The sequence below is a fragment of the Sturnira hondurensis genome, unplaced genomic scaffold (genome assembly GCF_014824575.4).
Source record: "Sturnira hondurensis isolate 20B ecotype Veracruz unplaced genomic scaffold, ASM1482457v3 Scaffold0008761, whole genome shotgun sequence".
NCBI lineage: Eukaryota > Metazoa > Chordata > Mammalia > Chiroptera > Phyllostomidae > Sturnira > Sturnira hondurensis.
Window position 1 is genome coordinate 2,916,849 of NW_028081392.1, and position 18,736 is coordinate 2,935,584.

At 38.6% G+C, this 18,736-nt stretch overlaps 1 protein-coding gene across 5 annotated transcripts in view; it reads right to left on the minus strand.

Moving 5' to 3' along the window:
* CFAP70 (cilia and flagella associated protein 70) overlaps nt 1-13,063 on the minus strand; it is a 135,301-nt gene extending 122,238 nt beyond the window's left edge. For 4 of the 5 annotated variants that reach the window (XM_037055873.1, XM_037055872.1, XM_037055871.1 and 1 more), the window contains exons 1-5: nt 13,007-13,063; nt 11,279-11,381; nt 10,069-10,255; nt 409-507; nt 133-212 (exon numbers count right to left, since the gene is read on the minus strand). In XM_037055873.1, coding sequence (XP_036911768.1) covers nt 133-212; nt 409-507; nt 10,069-10,255; nt 11,279-11,341 — 429 coding nt within the window. In that variant the 5' untranslated portion in view covers nt 11,342-11,381; nt 13,007-13,063. Of the gene's footprint in view, nt 1-132; nt 213-408; nt 508-10,068; nt 10,256-11,278; nt 11,382-13,006 lie in introns of those variants that run through there. The other variant, XM_037055875.1, reaches the window with a different exon arrangement.
* Nucleotides 13,064-18,736: the final 5,673 nt, after the last annotated feature.

Below are 18,736 nucleotides of genomic sequence, written 5' to 3' on the forward strand. Positions count from 1 at the left end.
CCAGAACCTAACACAATGCCTATAACAAGAAGGTGCCTGATAAACTGAACTCAACTGAATTGAACCTTAATTCCAGATGACTTGTCAGACTGAATGGTAGGCTGAAATGTTGAACGTTAAAACTCTGATTACCTTACCACCTGGTCGAGGAAGCTCCAAGGGAGAGCCTGTCACAGGGTGCAGGGGGGCCATTGTTTCAAATGAACTCTCTCCTGCAAAACAAAACAAAACAAAACAAAACAAAAAAACACGCAAGTCAAGCCAAAAAAGGAGAGGTTAGAAAAAAGTAAATGTGTTCATCTTTTCATCAAATCCTTCAAATCCAATGAGGTTGATTTTTTTCACTTCACTAGACTTAAATTTTATGAGCTTTGTTATGTCTGCTTTTGAGCAAATCATACATCTCACCTTCCACTAAAGGAAGAAGGTCCACCACAGCCTGACCAAGAATTAAGGTCTTCTCATCTTTCTGTTTCTTTTCCTTTGGTAAAACTTCAGTCACAGTTACTAGAAAAATCAAAGCAAAGAAAATGAGAACATGTCTAGCTCATCAATCAGATAACCAAGGTGCAACATGAAATGCATTATCAAAGAAATTTAAGTTAAAAGAAATAAAATTTGACACCCAAGAAGGCACCATTATTGGTGATTTCTGATAGAAAATACTGGGCCACCTCAGTGACTTCTGTAACAACTGTATTTAAAAAAAATGTTGGCAGATTGACAGAGATCATATTAAGCTTACAGAAATTTAGGAAAAAAGACATCTTTATAATGTTGAGCATTCCTAAGAACATGATACACCTTCCCTCTTGTTCAATCTCATGTCTCTCAATAGCATTTTCTTTACAATTTGTTTTTATCAGGGCCAAATAAAGTCCAGACATTGTAACTAATTGATGTCTCTTAGGTCTCTTTTCCTCCATAAGTAGAGGGAACCTATCTGCATGGCAGTGGCGAATGTAGCCCAGCCACTGGTTTCGAAAGCTGGCAGGGAGCGAGTCGGCACACAGGAACCGAGCACACGGATCTGTTTGCCTGTGGGGAGTCAGGCCTGCATTGTACTCAGGCTGCTTTGAGGCTTTTTTCGAAAACTCCCTCACCCTGGATTGAGGCAGCAAATGCTTATGGCCTATCTCTAAAGTAACTTCATAAGATCTGTGTGCTAAACCTCCCAAAAGTATGGAGTGTAACCAGTTCAACCACTTTTCCCCTTGATCTGTAATATCCTTCTCTTTGAAGTAATTAGCAATAGTCTTTCCTTTGTTATCTGTAAAAGGTAATCACCTAAAGTGAACCTGTGCATAGCAAATGAGGACCATCCTCATTGTGATGTACCCAGAAAAGCAATAAAAACCTGTCCAGGCAGGATTCAGGGCCCTTTCTCTCACTCAGAGAGCAGCCATATTGTCCCTTTTTCTCCACAGGACTTCTATGTTCATGTGAATGTGTTCATCGCAGCCACAACACACAGACCCTGCTGTTCGGAGTCCGCATCACATAGGTTTCTTTTTCATTTAATCAGATTTTTCCCATTCTTATTTTTCTAATAAATTGTCCATTTTATCTAAGTTTTCAAAATTAATAGCAGAATATTCTTTCTATGCCTTTTTAACATTGTGGTAAAATACACATTACATAAATTTACCATCATAACCACTTTTAAGTGTACAGTCCAGTGGTATTATGTACATATCACCAGCATCTATCTCCATAACTCTTCACCTTTAAAAGTGCAACTCTAAAGCTCCAGAAAAAATACAACTAATCAGCAAAGAGATACCCAACCTATCAGATGCACAGTTCAAAACACTGGTAATCAGGATGCTCAAAGAAATGGTTGAGTATGGGTGCAAAATAAGGAAAAACTGAAGGCTATTAAATTAAAGTAAAGGAAAATGCACAGGGGACCAACAGTGATAGGAAGGAACTAGGACTTGAACTGACAATTTGGAGCAGAAGGAAGAAATAAACATTCAACCAGAACAGAAGGAAGAAACAAAAACTCAAAAAAATTAGGAGAGGCTTAGGAAACTCTGGGACACTTCAAACATTCCAACATTTGAATCATAGGGGTATCAGAAGAAGAAGAGGAAAAGCAAGAAATTAAAAACTTATTTGAAAAAATAATGAAGGGGAACTTCCTTAATCTGGAAAAGGAAATAGACTTCCAGGAAGTCCAGGAAGCCCAAAGAGTCCCAAAGAAGTTGGACTCAAGGAAGCACACACCAAGGCACATCAGTTACATCACCCAAGATTAAAGATAAGCAGAGAATCTTAAAAGCAGCAAGAGAAGAGAATGTCACCTACAAAGGAGTGCCCATAAATCACTCATAAGACTACCAGCTGATTTCTCAAAGAAACCTTATAGGCAAGAAGGGGCTGGAAAGAAGTATTCAAAGTCATGAAAGGCAAGGACCTATACCCAAAGTTACTCTATCCAACAAAGCTATCATTTAGAATGGAGGGGCAGATAAAGTGCTTCCCAGATAAGGTCAAGTTAAAGGAGTTCATCATCACCAAGCCCTTATTATATGAAATGTTGAAGGGATTTATCTAAGAAAAAGAAGATAAAAAATAGGAACAGCGAAAGGACAGCAAACTCACAACTATCAATAACCCAACCAAAAAAAAATGAAAACAAAAACAAACTCAGCAAACAACTAGAACAGGAGCAGAATCACAGAAACGGAGATCACATGTAGGGTTATCAGTAGGGAAGAGGATTGGGGGAAGGTGGGAAAAAGTAAAGGGACTAAGTAGCATAAATGGTAGGTAGAAACAGACAGTGGGGAGAGGGTGTTAAGAATAGTGTAGCAAATATAGAAATCAAAGAACTTATATGTACAACTCATGGACATGAGCTACAAGGGTGGGAATGTGAGTGGGAGAGGGTGTGCAGGGTGGAGGGGAATAAAAGGGGGAATAGGACAACTGTCATAGCATAATCAATAAAATATATTACGAGGCCACTGTAATCAAAACAGTCTGGTACTGGCCTAAGAACAGACACATAGACCAATAAAACAGAATAACGAGCCCAGAAAAAAATCCAAGTCTCTGTGGTCAATTAATATTTGACAAAGTGAGCAGAAGCATAAAATGGAGAAAAATGGCCTCTTCAACAAATGGTGTTGGGAAATCTGGACAGCTACATACAAAAAACTTACACCACCAACCACCAACTTACACCATACACAAAAATAAATTCAAAAATAAATAAGTTCAAAAATAAAAACTCAATCACCAACTTACACCATACACAAAAATAAATTAAAGGTGGATAGAAGACTTAAATATAAGTTGCAACACCATAAAAGTCCTAGAGGAGAACATAGGCAGGAAAATCTCAGATAGTCCATTCAGCAATATTTTCACCAATATGTCCCCTACAGCAACAGACATAAAGGAAAGAATAAACAAATGTATCTTTATCAAAATAAAAAGCTTCTGCACAGCTAAAAAAAACAGCATTAAAATTAAAAGAAGACCACTGTATGGGAAAAAGCATTTGCAAACGATACCTCAGACTAGGGTTTGATCTACAAAATGTATAAAGAACTCACAAAACTCCACTCAAGGAAGACAAACAGCTCAATTAAAAAATGGGCAAAGGACTTGAACAGACACTCCTCTTCTGTAAGGAGGACATACAGAGGGCCCAGAGACACATGAAAGGATGCTCAGCATCACCAGCCATCAGAGAGATGGAAATTAAAACCACAATGATACACCACTTCACACTGGTGAGAATGACCATCATAAACAAATCAACAAACAAGTGCTGGAGAGGTTGTGGAGAAAAGGGAACCATAGTGCACTGTTGGTGGGACTGGTGCAGCCACTATGGAAAACAGTATAGAATTTTTTCAGAAAACTAAAAGTGGATCTGCCTTTTTACCCAGTAATACCATTGCTGGAATTATAACCTAAAAACCCTGAAGCACCAATCCAAAAGAACCTATGCACCCCAATGTTCATAGCAGCACAACTTACAATAGTCAAGTGCTGGAAACTTGTTTACTAAGTGCTCATCAGTAAACAAGTGGACCAAAAAACGGTGATACATGTACACAATGAAATACTACATAGCAGAAAAAAAGAAGGAGCTCCTACCCTTCACAACAACATGGATGGAAATGGAAAGCATTATGCTAAATGAAATAACCCAGGCAGTCAAAGACAAATACCATATGATCTCACCTATAAGTGGAAGCTAATCAATCAAACAATTAAGCAAGCAAAATACATCCAGAGACACTGAAATAAAGAACAAATTGTCAGTAACCAGAGAGGAGGGGGAAAGGGATAATGGGGGAAAATAGGGGAGGGTCCATCAATTACATGTATAAAGGACACATGGCCAAAGCCAAAGCGGGTAGGTTTGAGGGTGGGAGGTGGGGATGGGAAGAGTGGGGGGGGGGGCATGGTGGGCCAAAAATGAAGACAACTGTACTTGAACAACAATTAAAAAGTGAAAAAAAAAATCAAAGACAAAGAAGGAATCTTAAAAGTGGCAAGGACAAAGGGCTTATAGAATTCTCCAATGAAATTATCTGCTCCTAAAGAACTCAAATTATGAGTTCAATTTCCTTAATAGTTATAGGGCAATTTTTTTCATATAGGATGAGTTGTGGTTAGTGTTTTTCAAGGAACTGGCCCATTTTGTTGTTAAATTCATGTATGTAAAGTTGTTCATAATTTGGGGTTGGCCAAAAGTTCATTTGTTTTTTTCCATAAAATGGCTCTAATAGCACTTAGTTGTCTTTAACTTCGTTCAAAACAATTTTGTTAGATTGTAGTGTGACAGCTTCATATCAGTGTGCATTTAAAAAAACTTATCAAAACCAGTGGATTTTTATGTAGCCATTTTATATTGAAGATGAAGGAAAATATGCAACATTTTAAGCATATTATGCTTTATTATTTCAAGAAAGGTAAAAACACAACTGAAACACACTCAAAAAAATTTGTGCAAGGCATGGAGAAGGTGCTATAACTGATCAAATGTTTCAAAAATGGCCTGCGAAGTTGCAAAGTTTCGTGCTGAAGATTTCTCGCTGGATGATGCTCCATGTTTGGATAGACCAGTTGAAGTTGACAGGGATCAAATTGGGACATTAATTAAGGACAATCAGCATTATACCATGTGGGAGATAGCTGACATACTCAAAATATCCAAATCAATAGTTATTGGTGAAAACAAAAATGTCTTTTATTTTATGGAAAAATACTAAATGGACTTTTTGTCCAACCCATTATTTCCTTACTTTTAATGTCGGCAGCATCAGTATTCATTGCATTTCATTCCCAATATTGATAACTGATCATTTGTGTTCCCTTCCCCCTGCCCAGAGTTTTGTCAAATTTGATGTTTTCAAATAACCAGCTATTTATTTCACTGATTTTCCTTATTTTTCTTTATGCATTTCATTGATTGCTGGTTTTATCTTTATTATTTTCTTCTGTTTGCTTCGGGTTTCTTTTGCTCTTCTTTTTTTAGACTATTGAAGTGAGAACTTAGATAATTGGCCTGAGGTTTCTCCTCTTTTGTAATGTATGCATTTAGTGCCATAAATTTTCTCAGCAATGCTTTAGGTATGTCTGACAAACTTTAATATGTAGCATTTTTTTTTCATTCTGTTCAATGTTTCTTTTTATTTCCCTTGAGACTTCCTCTTTGACACTTGGATTATTTAGAAGTATGATTTAAGTTCTCAAGTGTTTGAAGAGTTTCCTAGTATCTTTCTATTATGGATTTCTACTATGATACTATTATTGTCAGAGAACACATTCGGTATTATTCTCATCCACTTAAATTTAACTTTATGATCCAGGAAATGGTTTTGATCTGTGGGCTTTTGAAAATCTGTATATTCTTCTGTTGATTAGATCTTGTTGGTTGGAGGTGCTGTTAGTTTTCCTATATCCTTGCTGATTTTCTGTCTAGTTATTCTTCAAATTATTGAAAGACATTTACAACTCCTATAATTGTGAATTTGTCTATTCTGCCTTTCAGTTTTATCAGTTTTGTTTCACATATTTAGCAGCTCTATTATTTGGCAGTTTGCAAGCAGGTTACATGCCTGCTTAGAATTATTATGTCTTCTTGGTGGATTTACCTTTTTATCATTGTGTAATAAACTTCTCTATCTCCGGTTATGTTCTTTGCTAAATCTATTTTATCTAATGCTAGTCACTTCTACTTTGTTTTGATTTATGTGTGCATTTTTTTATCTTTGCCTATCCTTTCACTTTTTACCTAACTATATGGCTCTCTTTTGGGTTTCTTATTAACGGCACATAGTTGGGTCATTTTTAAATTCACTCTGCAATTCTGTAAAAATAATAATGTATTAGGGCTAAAGTCTGCTGGGCTCTTCTGTTTGTCCTCTTTTTCATTTATCTGGGGGATTTTCTCCACCTTCCTGTGGATTACCTGAACATCTCGTTTAGAATTCCGATTTCCTGATACTTTTGAAGTATCAGGATACAGTATCAGTATCAGTATCAGTATACATCTCTTTGTATATATATTTTTTAGTTGTTGCTCTATTATATTATATATACATTACCTATTACAATCTGCACTTCATCATTTCACTAGTTCAAGTCAAGTATAAAAAATTTACCTCCTTTTATGTCCCTTTGGCCTCTCTACAAGTTTTGATATTTGGTGTTGATTGATTCTAAATGTTCTGTAGTTTTCATTATGATTTTTAAACTTTACCTGTGAAATATTCATAAGCATGTCTTTTCTTAAGATATATTTTATTGAGTATGCCATTACAGTTGTCCCATTTCCCCCCTTCATTCCCCTCCACCCTGCACATCCCCTCCCTCCACATTCCCCCCCTTTAGTTCATGTCCATGAGTCACAAGTTCTTTAGCTTCTACATTTCTTACAGTATTCTTGCCTCTGCCCCCCCCGCCCCATTTTCTACCTACCATCTATGCTACTTATTCTCAGTACCTTCTCCCCCCTTCTCCTCCTCCCACTCTCCTGTTGCTAACCCTCCACGTGTTCTTCATTTCTGTGGCTCTGCTCCTGATCTAGCTGTCCTCTTGGTTTGCTTTTGTTTTAGGTGTGGTTGTCAATAACTGTGAGTTTGCTGTCCTTTCATTGTTCATATTTTTCATCTTCTTTTTCTTAGATAAGTCCCTTTAATATTTCATATAATAAGGGCTTGGTGATGAAGAACTCCTTCAACTTGACCTTATCTGACAAGCACTTTATCTGCCCTTCCATTCTAAATGAAAGCTTTGCCAATGGAGCCATCGTGGATGTAGGTCCTTCCTGTCGTGACTTGGAATACTTCTTTCTAGCCCCTTCTTACCTGTAAGGCCTCTTTTGAGATATCAGCTGACAGTCTGATGGGAAGTCCTTTGTAGGTGACTGTCCCCTTATCTCTTGCTGCTTCTAGAATTCTCTCCTTCATTTTAATCTTGGCTAATGTAATTATGAGGTGCCTTGGTGTGTTTCTCCTTGGGTCTAACTTCTTTGGGACTCTCTGAGCTTCCTGGACTTCCTGGAAGTCTATTTCCTTTGCCAGATTGGGGAAGTTCTCATTTATTATTTGTTCAAATAACTTTTCCACTTATTGTTCTTTCTCTTCTCCTTCTGGAACCCCTGTAATTTGGATGTTGGAACGTTTAAAGATGTCCTAGAGGTTCCTAAGATGCTCCTCTTTTTTTTTTTTTTGAATTTTTGCTTCTTCATTCTTTTCTGTTTGGTTATTTCTTCCTTCCTTCTGGTCCATTCCATTGATTTTAGTCCCAGTTTTATTTCCATCACTATTGGTTCCCTGTGCATTTTCCTTCATTTCACTTAGTGTAGCCTTCATTTTTTCATCTAATTTGTGACTAGAATCATCCAGTTCTGTGAGCATCCTGATCACCAGTATTTTGAACTGTGCATCTAACAGGTTGGCTATCTCTTTTTTTCACTTGGAAGTATTGCCTCTGGGGCTTTGAGCTGTTCTGCTTAAAACCATAGTGTTTTGGTCTGTTCTTGCCTGCTACATGAAGGGCGGAGGCTTAGATGTTCACCAGGGCGGGGCAACTCATGTAGCTGGGTTGTGAATGGGGGTGAGGTCAGAGAGGGAATAATGGTGCTTGCTTCACTCTCTCTCTCAGATTTCGGTCCCCTCTGCCGCTTCCCACGAGCAAATTGGGCCCTTCTGGTGCTGGTCCCGGGTGTGTGGGCTTGTGTACGTTCTAGGACCCTGTGGGTCTCCCCAATGAACTCTCTGTGAGACTGGGAGCCTCTCCTGGCACCTCAACCCCGGAAAGTTTTTCCAATTGGTGCTTGTAGGCTTTATTTCCCATCTCTGGGGCCCTGGGTTGTGTGCTGTCTCACTGCCATTTTTGCCTGATTTATCTGTGCACGAATGTGTGTCCATGGTCAGCCAGCCACCTTGCAAGCCTCACTGGGTTTGCTGGTGTCCTCCCTGTGCCCAGGTAGCCAACCACCACCTCTTCCTGCCAGGACCCCTCTCACCTGGACACCGACTCTGCTCCTCTTACCAGTCAGGATGAATGGTTTGTTGTTGTCGGACTTTGGTACAGTTCAATTTTCTGTCTGTTCTACTTGTGTTTTTGTTTCTAAATCTTTGTTGTCCTTAAGTTTGGTTGTGCGAGGAGGTACAGCATTTCCACCCACTCCTCTATCTTGGCCAGAAGTCCATAAGTATGTCTTCAATTTTCCAAATGGATTTTTTCTATCTTTTTATGTTTGATTTCTAATGTTGTTGATGGTTGTATTTTGATCAGAATACTTGGTCTGCATGCTCCTGATTCTTTGGTATATGGCAGGACCCGCTTTATGGCCTGCCATAAAGTATGTGGTCAGTTTTTATTATATAAATGTTCTTTGTGTGCTTCAAGAAATTTGTAGGTTATTTAACAATTGACATAAGTGCTTGACTACTAACTCAAGGAAGACTTTTTTCCTCTACCCATGGCCTAGACAGATAAAATGGTGAGTGGATTTTTTTCTAGTCCATTCATTTTTTTTCTTTTTGAGAACAGAGAGTAAGACAGAGAGAGACACTTTTTTATGCATTCAGTGGTTGCTTCTTGTGTGTGCCCTGACCAGAGATCGAACCTGTGATGTTGGTTTATCTGGATGATGCTCTAACCAACTGAACTACCCAGCCGGGGCTTCTAGTCCATTCTTTTTGAAAGTCTTGACTTACAGTGTAAGACCAAAATATGTCAGAGGAAATACTGTATAGTTAGAAACTATAGCACTGTGGATACAGAAACCATCCACCTACTTATCCAGTCATTCATTCCACAAACACTCTTTGAGCCCTTTTATTCCCAGATATTTCTAAAAAGTAGAAATTCTTTTTTTTTTAAGATTTTGTTTATTTATTTACCTTTAGAGGGGAAGGATAGAGGGAGAGAAATATCAATGTATGGTTGCCTCTCGTGAGTTCCCTGCAGGGAACTGGCCTGCAACCCAGGCATGTGCCCTGACTGGGAATCGAACCGCAATCATGTGGTTCGCAGGCTTGTGCTCAATCCACTGAGCTACACCAGCCAGGGCCTTTAAAAAGTAGAAATTCTGAAATAAGTAAGATCTAGCCCAGATTTCAAAAACTGCCTCCTCCAACGAGGGAGGCAATTTAATCACTGCTACACAGTATGGTGCGTGCTCAGAAATACAATAGGGTTGCCAAGTAAAATACAAGATGCCTATTTTAAAATTTGAAGTTCAGATAATAATTTTTAGTCTAAGTATTTCCCAAGTTTTATTTCTTATTTTATTCAAAATCTGGCAACTGTAAATACAGGAATACAAAGGAAGAGTTTTCAACTCAGCTTAGGAGATAAGGGCTGCCAAGTTCAGCCATATCTCAACAAGTCTTTGATACTTATTAGTTAAAATTAGCAGGTCACGGTGACTGCTACTGGAAGCAGGTGGGACTCAAAGCGCACTGTGTTATACCTAGGTTAAAAGGTAAAGTGTGTTCATCTGTCCCAACAACAGCTACTAAATATCTCAGAACCTCCTCATAACATACTCATAGAATTAACATTTTTATAACCATAAAGACTTACAGAACACAGGTTTGTGGGCGAGGTCATCTAAAGTGACTCCTCCTTCAGGACTGAACTCGAAGCTGGCAGTGAAGTTGTACACTGCAGTTCCTTCTGAAGAAACGGTAATTTTGGCAGAGTCTCCCAAAACTGCCTGATTAAATTCTGCACGAATAAAGGTAACTGGGGTATCTCCTTTAAAACCTTTCTGTTAACAGAAACATATTACTTTACAATTATAATCAAATAGAGAATGTTCCTACACAACTGGCAACCCATTTTTACTTGTACTAAATAGTATTTTCCCTGTTTTCCTATCATGCTATATAACAAATACAAAGGTAGATAGAAAGCCATTAAACAAATCTAGTTGTCATTAAACACAACACTCTATTTAAATGCCATTATGTTGAAGTTTTGAAAAATAATACTTACTGCGTTTATAAAATTGTATTGTGGAACATTTGGAAAACGGAGAAAAGTACATAGGAAAATAAATTACCTATAATCTCTAATGTACAAACACTATTACCATTTTAGAATATATTTCCTGGTGCTTTTTGTGAATATATGTGTATGTGTATGTGTGTGTGTATACATATATATGTATGTATATATATATATTTAATACAAAGTAGAGAACACTTAATACACCCTGCTTTAGAAAGTTTTTTGACTTAATACTGAATGAATATTTTGCTATTTCATTATTATAATTTTTAAGTTATACCCTGTTGTTTTATTTTTTTAAATTCATCCTATGAAATTAATCACAAGGAAAACTTGGGAGGAATTTAGATTGTTTTCAGGAAAAAGGAATTGCTATCTGGGGCAGTGAAAACTACTTCTTGTTTTACCTATTAAATTTAATTATTGAAGTTGCTAGGTATTATTATCACATAGTATGATGAATTGCTGATTCTGGACTATCAATAAGAAACACTGACATACCTAAAATGTATATAACTTTATTAACCAATGTCATCCCAATACATTAAATTTAAAATATGCAGAAAAGTGAAACACTGAGAAGGGCGGACCACGGCCCCATAGAGCCAGCGGTTTGGTGGGACGAGATGACGGCAAACTTCCTTCCTCCCTCCAGTGGTCCCAGTGCATCTTCCACAACCCAGTGTTTGACAGAGATACCTGAGCTCGGCTCAAAGACACACATACTTTTAAGAAGTAGGAATAAACCTGGACCATCTCAGATTTCCAAAAATAACTTTACCAGTTCATATCCCTTTGTCACAGTGATCTGCACAGGTTTGCCTGTGGACGCGACCTGCTCCATGTTGGCACTTAAGCAAAGTCCCTCTGGTCTTCTTTGGTCCCTGTAAACATAATTCATGAAACAGTCTCCTCATGTACCACAGCTGCACAAAAACTCACATTACTCATAACCAACACCAGGGGAGAACTTAGGGAAATGCAATAGTCCCACACTGTTTTGTGGCCTTTCCAACCATTGTTCCTAGACAGGCAGGGGTTAGGGAGCTGACCACAAGGATGATTCCACTGGTTAGTGCTTAAAAGATCCTTGTACATGTAACTAACTCATTGAGCACAAGTTATCACAAGACAAAGAGGGTACAAATGCCAACCCTCAGCTCCCATTCCCTTTGTTGCGTTCTTTGGTAGCTTTCTTTTCTTTTCTTTCTTTCTTTTTAATGTTCGAAGCTCAACTCAAAGGTTATTTAATCTCCCCGTTAAACAAAAATATACTTTGGTAACAGGAAAGAAGCAGACGAATAACAGTCCACTGGGAAAAGACCTGATATATGTCTCGTTTAATCAAAGATATTTTAATTATTTTACAACATTGAGGACAGAATTTCACAAATAAATTGGATATGTTTTTTTTTAAAGGTCTGTTTTCTGAACAATTCTAAGTGGAACTTCATGCAATTCAAACGTTCACTTACGATGTGCTAAGCTCAGTGTGTCTAGGGCTGGTGGTACCAAATAAGATCTCTTGCTGCCCCCACACTTCCTAGTTATTCTGCCTCTTCCTAGGTACTCCCTCACTTTCCCACTCAACCTAAAAGTCTCAGATCACTTGCTCAACACCATGTCTCCAAGCTCATTCAGACCTAGGTGGCCCTAACAACTTTCTTACCAAGTTTACATTTGAAATGACTTTTTGCATTAGTTTTCTTCTTTCCTTTTCAATAGTACCTCATGAATTAGGCCTTTACTAGCCTGACCCTGGACAAATGCCTAAGCTCTCTGAGCCTCAGTTTCACCTTCTGTAAAATGGATAACATCTGACCTGTTTCATATTCTATAAAATAAATAAGAAAATTTCTGACTTGTTTCACATTTGTTGTAAATATCCACTAAAATGGCAAAACTGCTTAACCCAGGAAGCAAAACACAAACGGTATTATCAATTTGCACTGCTTTCCCTGAATGCTCAATTACCCCCTTAAAGACAAGTAATCTGTCATTCATATCCATAGCCTCTGAGGCGCTGGCTGCAAGAGGTATTAGCGGCATATTTGTTGAATAATGAATACAAAAATTTTGGTTAATTACAAGTTATGGTCAGGACAGTCAGGCTCCTATGGTGAGAGGCCCCCAGTAGGGCACGCATTTCTTATCTTTTCAGAAGAATCTGCAGAGGAGTTAAATTATGTGAAGGAGACGATGGGGTTGAGGCTGGTCTTCAGCCAGGGGCGCAGTCTGTGCTTACTGCGCGGAAACTTGGCACCAAGCGGGAAGGGGGTCTATATATGGCTTTTGGGGGGGGCGGGGGTTGGCGGGGGCGTGGCACCTGGTGGGGTCGTTGGCGCTTCGGTGTGTATGGAGGAGGGGTAGCCGTGCAGGGATGAGTTTCAGCTTAGCCACCACTGAGAGAGCAGAGATTGAGGTAAACTGGTCTGGCCAGAGGGACGGGCTAGCGAGGCTGGGAAGAGAGAATTTTAGGAGGAGAGACAACCATCCTCAGTCATCCTACCTGCAACAGCCACAGAGGTGTTTATCGCAACTATAGCAACCAATCACTCTCGCGAGAACGTAGTTTCTGTAATTACCAAAGTTTTCCCCAATGCTCGCGATAATATTTTCAGGGTAGAAAATGAGCAGGGCGGAGATGAGTTTCTGCGCCTGCGCTCCTGGAACTGAGTGTGCCAGTGGCAGCTGTCTTACCTAGGGTGTCCTGGTGTCCGCATGTGGCACGTTTCCCTTGGCAAAAGTTTTGGTTAGGTGCAAAGTTTTCTAGCCTTCAGTTTTGCTTTCTTTATAAACCCTTTTCTTTCAATATCCCCCAATACGTAGAAGGGAAAAAACAAAAGGTAATTTGTTTAAAGATAAAGACTTGATTAAATGATTTTGAAAGCAGGTCATTTAAACCATGCTCCGTGAAAAATGCCAAGAAGAGTTTGTTTAGTTAGCCTTTTCCCCCTTACCATTGAGTCCCCTTATACCTCCTTCCCCCACACTGTTGTCCATGACCATGATCATGACCATGACTTCTTTTTACTTTTTGCTCAATCCCTCCACCCCTTACCTTCCCTCTCTTTAGCCGTCATCCTGCTATGAGTCAAGATGATATTTTAAAAGTGAGCCTTGCATATTGTGAGAATGCAAAATAATGCAGCTTCTAGTGCTTAATATTTGTACAGTATACAGATGGCATAAATGGTAATATGAAAATTTTTAATCAAGTTGAAATGCAACATTACTTTAGAGTTGGAATAGCAAAATACAAGAGCAAAAACCTGTAAACAATCTAAGTGCTCATCAATGGAAGAATGGATGAATAAACATATATTTACAAAATAGCATATTGCAAAGCAGTCATATCATGAAGGAATCTTAGCAGTATGCATATTTTTAAATGTTGCAATGTTAACCAGCTTGAAGGGGCTCCCACTGGCCAAATCTGAAACAATTTGAGCATCAAAATAAGAGTGATAATAATGGATGACAATCCACCAAATAAAAGTTCACAGTCATATAAATAAATGGAAAGTTCTAACAGTAGAATGAAGAAGTAATGAAGAAGAGATGATGGAAACAAAGAATTCCCATTTGTCAATCATTATCAAAGTGGATGGTTCAGTGGTTGATGGGTGGAGATTTGATGACCAATAGGATATCAGCATGATTGTGGAATACAAATCAGTCACAAAGGGGAAAACTAGGTAAGTGAAGAAACCAACAAGATCAGGTTACCAAGGTTAACATCACCATGTTGGGATGTGTCCACATCTTGAGCTTCCTGATGAGCCTCCCTCACAGGGAAAAGAAAAGCATCATTTTTTGTTATTCCTTCCACGAGGGACCCACATTTGTAGGCCATCCTATGGAAAGTAAGGCCTGTACTCTTTAAAACTGTCAAGGACATGAGAGACTTGGAACTGTTTCAGATTAAAGGAGTCTAAGAACACATGACAACTAAATGCATTATGTATTCCTGTATAGCATTTCGAACCAGAAAGGAAAGAAAGAGATGTTGTTGGAACAGTGGGGAAAATCTGAATGGGATTCGTGGCCTAGATGGTGATGTATAATATTGACTTCCTGATGTGGAAGGTTGTTTGCTGTTATGTAGGGGAGTGACCTTCTTGGGGGAAATATACGTGGGAGTGTTTAGGAGTGATAGGACATTCTGTCTGCAGTGTGCTCTGCTAACCCCCAAAAGGTCCAGAAAAAGGTTAACAAGGGTTATATGCACTCATATACACATACACAGAGTGAGCAATGAACCACTAAAATATTAACTACTTGAAAATCTGGGTGAAGGGGACATGGGAATTCTTTGCACTGTTTTGGCAACTTTTCTATACATTTTAAATTATTTTAAAACAAATTTTTATTTAAATTATACACATACACACATATCACTCTGCGTGAAAACTCCATACTTATAATACAGAGGTACCAGAGCCAAGTTTTTAAAATAAATTTTATTTCTGCTAATAAACATTAAAATTATAAAAATTCAGAAAAAAGATTTTTTCAGAGTTGCAGTATTGTAAAGTAATAAAAAGGTTCTCAAAATAAAACAATGGAGCTATTGAAAAATGCATTCCTCTCTGGATTTTTCCCCAAGTGTGGATTGTGAGTAAATTTGCATTTGAGAGCCTTCCTACCACATGACATACTTTTTTTCCCATAATAAACTCCAGTTGGGACAAGTCTTTGCTAGGGAACTGTTCTTATGATCTTAGTCTACTTAATATTTGGTTTCGAGGCCTATGCAATGAAGGATAGGTAGCAGGTGTCAATTCCTTATTAGAATAAGGAACAACTGATCCTTATTAGACTGTAGGCAAAACCCCATGTTAATGTTATTTTTATTCCTCTAGAATGCTTGTTAGTGCTGCTCTGAAATTCCTAGTCTTTCTGAGGAAAGGCATTCAAATACTTTTTGACTGACTTAATACATCCACTTGCACACAGAAAACACAGACAAGGCCCTCTTTAGTGCTATAAAAAGTACCATAGTGCTAGCCCTGGCTGGTATAGCTCAGTGGATTGAGCGCAGGCCTTCAAACCACATGATCGCGGTTCGATTCCCAGTCAGGGCACATGCCTGGGTTGCAGGCCAGTTCCCAGCAGGGGACTCATGAGAGGCAACCGTACATTGATGTTTCTCTCCTTCTCTCCTTCCCTTCCTCTCTAAAGATAAATAAATAAAAATCTTAAAAAAAAAGTACCGTAGTGCTGATATTCAGAATTAAGCCATCTACATACACAAATCAATCTAGGGGGAGCTACAAAATCTCTCTAATAAAATTCAAATTTCTCAGACTGAGTTTCAAAGACCTCCACTAAATGACACACTATCTCAACAAACTCCTCATTATTCCAAAAAACTTGTTCTAATTAGCTAATTTGTTATTCCCAAAGTCAATTTATTTCTGACGATATCCAATATGGCAAATGTATTGCTCATTCCTCAAAGTGATCTACAAAGCACTCACCATCTACATCTCAGATGGATTTTTTTGGCAGAAATTGATAGGCTCATTCTAAAATTAATATGAGATGCACGGGATCCAGAATAGCCAGCACGATCTAGAAAAAGAACATAGTTGGAGGACTCACATGTCTCAAGTTTCTAACTTGTTACAAAGCTATTGTTATGGAGGCCTAAGGATAGACATACAGATAAATGGAACTGAATTGAGAGTTCAGAAATAGACCTTTATATTTATGGCCAATTTTTAATAATACTGCCAAGACAATTCAATGGGGAAAGAGTAGTCTTCTCACTAACGCTGGGACAACTGGATATACAAATGAAAAACAAAGAAGTTAAACACCTACCTCATACCAGGTATAAATATTAAAATGTCAACAAAACTTAAATATATGAACCAAAACTATAAATGTTTTGAAAAAAAACATAAGGGCAAATTTTCATGAGCTTGCATTAGGCAATGATTACTTAGACATAACCCTAAAATAAAAGCAACCAAAAAAGAGAGTGAGTGAGAAAGATGGGACTTCATCAAAATTGAAAAGTTCTGGGCATCAAAGGACACCATCAAAAGAGATAAAAGACAACCCACAGAATGGGAGAAAACATTGGTAAATCTGTAGTGTGCGTGTACAGGGAGGAACAAAAGTACGTTTACAGTTGCAAATAAACAAAAGTTTATTCTTGTGTTATTATTTATTATTGTATTATTTCCCATACTAACAACTGCAAACCTGCAAAGTCAAGGACCCACACATCTGACTGTGCCAGGGCAGACTCGCCTCAGCCAAGTCCCTTCCTGATGACAAGGTGACCATGGGGAGTACACCTCAGCAGATAAATTTCTTCTCAGGGTCCACAGCGGACTGTATCATAAAAGAATACAGAAGAAGCCCTGGCTGGTGTGGCTCAGTGGATCGAGTGCAGGACTGCAAACCAAAAGGTTGCTGGTTCGGTTCCCACTCAGGACACATGCATGGACTTCGGGCCAGGTCCCCAGTGCGGGGCATGGGAGAGGCAACCAGGCATTGATGTTTCTCTCCCTCTCTTTCTCCCTCCCCTCTCTCTAAAAATAAAATATTTTAAATTTTTTTAAAAAAGAATACAGAACAAAATAATATTTAATAAGGGTCTACTAAACAGAATATCAATAACACTGCAACTCAAAAAAAAAAAGAGAGAAATAACCCAATTTAAAAATGTGCAAGAGCCCTGGCTGGTGTGGCTCAGTGAATTGAGCATCCGCCTGTGAACCGAAAGGTTGCTGGTTTGATTCCTGGCCAGGGCCTATGCCTGGGCTGCAGGCTAGGTCCCCAGTTAGGGGCGTGTGAAAGGCAACCAGTCAATGTTTCTCTCACACATTCAGGTTTCTCTCCCTCTCTTTCACTCTCCCTTCTCCTCTAAGAAATAAATAAAATCTTTTAAAGAAATGGGCAAAGTATTTGAATAGACATTTTTCCAAAGAAGAATGCAAATAAATGGCCAATAAACACAAGAAAATACGCTGGTTAGTCATTAGGGGAGTGCAAATCGAAACCACTAGCTGCCACTTCACACCTGCTTGGATGGCTATTATCAAACAGATAGACAATGACCATGTTGGGGAGGATGGAAAGAAATCAGAAACATTTGTTGCTAGTAGGATTACACAATGGTGCCACTGCTTTGGAAGAGGATGGCAGATTCTCAAAAAGTTACACATAAAGATATCATCATATGATCTAGTAATTCCTAGTTCCACAGCCAAGAGAATTGAAAACATGTCCACAGAAAAATTTGTACGACAATGTTCCTAGCAACATTATTCATAACAACCAAAGGTGAAAAGAACCCAATGTCCATCAATTAATGAATGCACAAACAAAATGTGTATCTAAACAATGGGCTTTTCAGGTCCTGGCTGGTGTAGCCCAGTGGATTAAGCTCGGGCCTGCGAACCACATGAGCATGATTTGATTCCCAGTCAGGGCACATGCCTGGGTTGCAGGCCACTTCCCAGCAGGGGGCTCACAAGAGGCAACCATACATTGATATTTCTCTCCCTCTCTCCTTCCCTTCCCCTCTAAAGATAAATAAAATCTTTTAAAAAATGGGCTATTCAACCATAAAACAGAATGAAGTACTGATGCATGCTACAACAGATAGATCTCAAAACAGTGTGCTGCCCTGGCTGGTGTGGCCCAGTGGATTGAGTGCCAGCCTGTGAACCAAAGGGTCGCTGCTTCGATTCCCAGACAGGGCACATGCTTGGGTTGCGGGCCAGGTCCCCAGTCGAGAGGCATGAGAGAGGCAACCACACATTGGTGTTTCTCTCCCTTTCTCCTTCCTTTCCCCCTCTCTAAAAATAAATAAATACAATCCTTTAAAAAATTCTTAAAAAACCCCAGTATGCTAATTGAAAGAAGCCAGGCAAAAAGGGCCATGTATTTTATTATTTTATTCATATGAAAAGCCCAATAATGGGCAAGCCCAGAGAGATAGAAAGTAGTTTAGTGATTGCCACAGGCTGCACAGGAGGAGAATGATGAGTGACTATAATAGGAATAAGGTTTCTTTCTGGGTGATGAAAATGTTCAAAAGGTAATTGTGGTAATGGTTGCACGAATTTTTAATTATGCAAAAAATGCTGAATTGTATACTTTAAAAGTGTGAATGCTATATAAATTCTATCTCAAGTTTAAAAATGTACTGCTTCTTTTTTCTTTAATACCTACCCTTCTTTCTCATCTTTACCAAGTCCCATCACTGTTACTTTTC